Genomic DNA, 5,265 nt, shown 5'->3' on the forward strand with positions numbered 1-5,265 from the left:
AACTCTTAGAGACCCCATGGACTGCAGCCTACCAGGCTCCTCCGTCCATGGGATTTTCCAGGCAAGGCTGGGTTTAAATCCCAGCTTCGCCACTTTCTACTGTGTGACCTCAGGCAAATTAATCAACTTCTCTGTGTCTCATTTTCCTCGCCTATAAAAGCGGGGATAATAATATTACCGAGAAAATGGGTTGCTGAGAGACTAGACCAGCCAATATTTGTGAAGTGCTGATAATGGGCCTGCTACAGCAGAAGAGCAAAGTGAGTATTGGTTTTTATTCTACTCCTGAGAATTCTCCACCCGGGGGTTCCAAGGCTCCATCCCCTGGAGCGCCCCACCCCATCTCCCTACACAAGCCTCCTTGCAACCGCCAGCTTCTAGCTTCCACCAGCAGGAACCGCTCTCTCCTGGGTCCTTCTCCCTCCTCCCCTTCCCTGTTCCTGGTTCCTACAAATGAGATTGGTGGAGAGAGCAGTGGTTGTGTGTGTAGGAATAGTAAGCCGGGCAGCTAGTCTCCAGTCTCAGCTGCCTGCCTGGGGAGCTGCCAGGCTCCGCGTGCTTGGCTGACCACCCCTGTCTGTCCTGGGAATCAGGGCTTTCCCAAGGGCAAGGGCAGGGAGGTGCTGTATGGCGAATTCTCCGTCAGTTACCTTCTGGTGCAAATATAAGTAGGGAGATGGGAAGAGACAGGCTTCTCCACTCGTCTGAAGATACACATATATCTAGAATACTGGAGTGGGTAGCCGTTCCCTTCTCCAGGGGTCTCCCACATGGCAGGCAGATTCTTTACCTTCTGAGTCACCGGGGAAGCCCATATATATATATATATATATATATATATATATATATATTTTTTTTTTTTTTTCTTCTCAAGGCCCATAGCTCCGCCTCTCATCCTCCTGTTTGTAATTTTTCCCAAAGAAGAGAGAACCGTTATTTCTTCAAAGGACCGCCTTCTCTCGAACACCGGCTCATCCTGAAGTCGCATCTCTCCAACACAGGAGAATTCATTTCCCGAGAGTCCACCCGGCAATCAGCGGGTTCCCAGGTGAACTGAAATCCAGAACTATTCTCATCTGGCCGCCCTGGGAGTTGGTTGCAGCGCTCTCGGTACAACCTGTTCCTCCATCCTCTCCCCTCCCCTCCCAGGCTGCGCCCAGCTCAGTTCCTCCCGCCCTCGCCCGGGGGCCCCAGCTGCGCTCGCCCTCGGGGAGACACTCGCGGCCTCCGTGCCCCGAGGGGAGGCGGGAGGAGAAGGGGAGGGCGGAGGGCGGGGGGGTAGAGGCGGGGAGCCACGCGGGGTGGAGGCCGGGCCTGCGGCTGGAGGTTGCCTCGGCTGGAAGGCGGCTTTTGGCTGCTTGGTAACGGGCTGCCAGAGCCGAGCAAGGCAGAGCGCAGGGCAGCGGCTTCTTGACGTCAGGACCCAGCGAGGGGACCGCGCCAGCCACAGCAGGGCCGGCCCACAGCGGGGCCGGCCGCCGGAGGGAGAGGAGTCCAGCGCGGGGCGCCCTGCGGGGTGAGGGGGGCGCGGGAACCGGTCCGCAGGGGCGCAGCATGCCCCCCGCCCCCGGGCCATGGAGATCGCCCTGGTGCCCCTGGAGAACGGCGGTGCCATGACCGTCAGGGGAGAAGAGGAGGCCCGGACCACGGCGGGTCAGCTCCGCTGTCCCACGACGGCCGCGCTCAGCGACGGACCCAAGCAGCCGGCGCCCAGGAGGCGCAGCGGCGGGGAGAGGGGCGCGGACCCGGGAGGCCGGCCGGCGCCACCACCGCGCCAGGAGCTGCCCCAGGCTAGCCCGCGGCCTCCGGAGGAAGAGGACGGAGAAGACGACCCCGCCCTGGGCGTGGCGGGGGACCAGGTGCTGGGCCCGGGGTCCCTCCATCACCAGCGCGTCCTCATCAACATCTCGGGGCTGCGCTTTGAGACGCAGCTGGGCACCCTGGCGCAGTTCCCCAACACGCTCCTCGGGGACCCGGCCAAGCGCCTGCGCTACTTCGACCCGCTGAGAAACGAGTACTTCTTCGACCGCAATCGGCCCAGCTTCGACGGCATCCTCTACTACTACCAGTCGGGGGGCCGGCTTCGCAGGCCAGTCAACGTCTCCCTGGACGTGTTCGCAGACGAGATCCGCTTCTACCAGCTGGGGGAGGAGGCCATGGAGCGCTTCCGGGAGGACGAGGGCTTCATCAAGGAAGAGGAGAAGCCCCTGCCCCGCAACGAGTTCCAGCGCCAGGTGTGGCTGATTTTCGAGTACCCGGAGAGCTCGGGCTCTGCACGGGCCATTGCCATCGTCTCGGTCCTAGTCATCCTCATCTCCATCATCACCTTCTGCTTGGAGACGCTGCCCGAGTTCCGGGATGAACGCGAGCTGCTGCGCCATCCCCCGGTCCCCCACCAGCCCCCGGGACCCCACAGGGGGCCCAATGGCAGCGGGGCCGCAGCGCCCCCTTCCGGCCCCACGGTGGCGCCTCTCTTGCCCAGGACCCTCGCTGACCCCTTCTTCATCGTGGAGACCACGTGTGTCATCTGGTTCACCTTTGAGCTGCTGGTGCGCTTCTTCGCCTGCCCCAGCAAGGCCGAGTTCTCTCGGAACATCATGAACATCATCGACGTGGTGGCCATCTTCCCCTACTTCATCACCCTGGGCACCGAGCTGGTGGAGCAGCAGCAGCCGGGGGGCGGGGGCGGCCAGAACGGGCAGCAGGCCATGTCCCTGGCCATCCTCAGAGTGATCCGCCTGGTCCGCGTGTTCCGCATCTTCAAGTTGTCCCGCCACTCCAAGGGGCTACAGATCCTGGGCAAGACGCTGCAGGCCTCCATGCGGGAGCTGGGCCTGCTCATCTTCTTCCTCTTCATTGGGGTCATCCTCTTCTCCAGCGCCGTCTACTTCGCAGAGGCCGACAACCAGGAGACCCATTTCTCCAGCATCCCAGATGCCTTCTGGTGGGCGGTGGTCACCATGACTACAGTGGGCTATGGGGACATGAGGCCCGTCACCGTGGGGGGCAAGATCGTGGGCTCCCTGTGTGCCATCGCTGGGGTCCTCACCATCGCCCTGCCCGTGCCGGTCATTGTCTCCAACTTCAACTACTTCTACCACCGGGAGACGGACCACGAGGAGCCGGCAGCCGTTAAGGAAGAACAGGGCAGTCAGAGCCAGGGGACTGGATCGGCGGGCGGGGGCCAGCGAAAGGCCAGCTGGAGCAAGGGGTCCCTCTGCAAGGTGGCAGGGTCCTTGGAAAACGCGGATGGCTCTCGAAGGGGCAGTTGCTCCCTGGAGAAGTGTAACCTCAAGGCCAAGAGCAATGTGGATTTGCGGAGATCGCTGTATGCCCTCTGCCTGGACACCAGCCGGGAGACGGATTTGTAAGGGGGTCCCAGGCAGACATCTGGCCACGGGCTGGGGACAGCAGAGGCCTTCTGACCCTGGGGATCTACTTGACACCGCAGAGTATTTCAAGCCCACCCTTGTACCTGGGTCTGTCCCTCTTCTCTCACTGCTCCCCTCCTGCCTCCCCCTCCACCTTGATCCCCTCATTTTTCCTCTTCTTTCCATGACCCCAAGGGTCGCCTATTTTTAAAAACTACCACATTCCATGACGCAGGAGCTGTTGAAATGGTGAGCGCTGTAAGATGGACGTCTTTGTAGCCAGTTTCCTACACCCAGCAGAGGGACAACCCAAACAAAAATGACTTTAAATAGCCCAGATCTCCAGGGATTTTGTAAAACCCCTCCTCACATCTCTGTGTTCTAGATTTGCTTTACAGATGATTATATTTGTGTATAAGGGGAAATATTATTTTTATGGCTGGAGAGTGGATTTTTGTACCGCAGTTCAGATGGAGATATTTTGGATATATTTTCAAGACGTATGTTGTATTTATGGAAGAGATGGGTTTTGTGGTGTTCTCCTGCGATACTTCCGGCCGTTCTAGTTCCTGTGTCAGTAAGCCTCTCTTTTCTGAGATGTAGTGTTGGTGCTTCGTGTCTAAGGCAGGCAATGCTCTGGAAGAAAGGCAAGTCTAACTTTTTTCTGTGCGCCTTAAACAATTCTTGTAACTTTCTTCAAAAAGCATTTTAATGATGTAGGAGGAAGACTTCTGATAATTCATCCTTTTGAATTTTTATCCCAGGAAATAAAATGTTACTCGATTAAGGCAAGTGTTAGTTTTTCCACAGCTGATGTATCTTTGGAAATTTAAAAAAAAAATAGTCTGTCCCTCACTGTTTATGGTTCTGGAGTCAGAGCAAACTTGACTGGGGTGGAGGAGGGCTTGGAAAGTTCATGGTTTGATCATTGACATCTCTTTGCTGGGCCCCCTCTGTGCCTTGAAAACAAAGGGGTGGATTCTGTTTGTCTCAGGTGGTTAGAACACACACACTCCCAGATGGCTTTAGACCCAGCTGTCAGCGTGGTGTGTGGATGGAGTTAAAAGGCAAACGATGACCAGACCCTCCCCTCCTCCCTCCTGCCTGCAGCCCCGCTGCTGTCTCCTGGGGCTGGGTTTCCCAGCCTTTGTCTGCAGGTTTTAAGCCCTACTGAACATGATTCTCAGCTCTGAGAAAAAAGCTTGGTTCTCCCAAACAGGAGACCTCTCCGAAAAAGTGTAGCCCTGATGGGAAAATCACAGAGGGAGGAGGCAACACCTTATTATTATATTCCCACCCTACCAAACCATGGTGAAGCAGAGAAGGATGAATTGCCTTTGTAGCAGATGGAGGCAGAGAGAGGCTGGAAGGATTTGTTTGTCCACATTAAGGGCTGATTTCTACAGATTGTAACCTTGCCCTGAGTAATCTCTAAATTCACAACAAATCCCTTTGTTCCCTTGTCATCGGATGATACTGACAAAACATCGCAGCAGGTGTAACGCTGGCTGCAACGTCTCTCTGGGCTTAGTTATCCACCAGGGGTTCCTGATTCCTGCTGTTGTTTTTATTTTTTTCTGCTGAACAATCCAAAGACTGGTGGTTTGGCATCCTCACCAGGGTGGGCTGGTGGTCCACAACCACATAGCCCCCATGACCACAGCGAGCCTGATGGCTAGTTGCGGGGCACATTCAAGTTTGGGAGACGGAGGGGAGGAGGAGGATCTAGGAGATTGATGTCTTAGGTTTGTGGATTTAAACGAGATGCCCACGCAGGAGTAAAAGCCTGTCTGTGACCGCCTGGAGTCATTTCCAGCCGGGAACTGTGAACATCACATCGGAGAAGGAAGCAGAAGGACTGTGCCTGGGGCTCTGTTGTTTCACATTACACGCA

At 56.8% G+C, this 5,265-nt stretch overlaps 1 protein-coding gene across 1 annotated transcript; it reads left to right on the forward strand.

The window, feature by feature from the left end:
- Nucleotides 1-1,364: 1,364 nt before the first annotated feature.
- Nucleotides 1,365-4,158, forward strand: KCNA5 (potassium voltage-gated channel subfamily A member 5). Its single transcript, XM_027541083.1, has one exon. The coding sequence runs from the start codon at nucleotides 1,575-1,577 to the stop codon at nucleotides 3,369-3,371; it is 1,797 nt and encodes a 598-aa protein (XP_027396884.1). The 5' UTR covers nucleotides 1,365-1,574; the 3' UTR covers nucleotides 3,372-4,158.
- The last annotated feature ends 1,107 nt before the right edge of the window (nucleotides 4,159-5,265 follow it).

The sequence above is a fragment of the Bos indicus x Bos taurus genome, chromosome 5, assembly GCF_003369695.1.
Source record: "Bos indicus x Bos taurus breed Angus x Brahman F1 hybrid chromosome 5, Bos_hybrid_MaternalHap_v2.0, whole genome shotgun sequence".
Lineage (NCBI taxonomy): Eukaryota > Metazoa > Chordata > Mammalia > Artiodactyla > Bovidae > Bos > Bos indicus x Bos taurus.

Excerpts from the sequence above, each read along its gene's own strand:
- KCNA5 (XM_027541083.1), top strand. The coding sequence starts at position 1,575 with ATGGAGATCGCCCTGGTGCCCCTGGAGAACGGCGGTGCCATGACCGTC.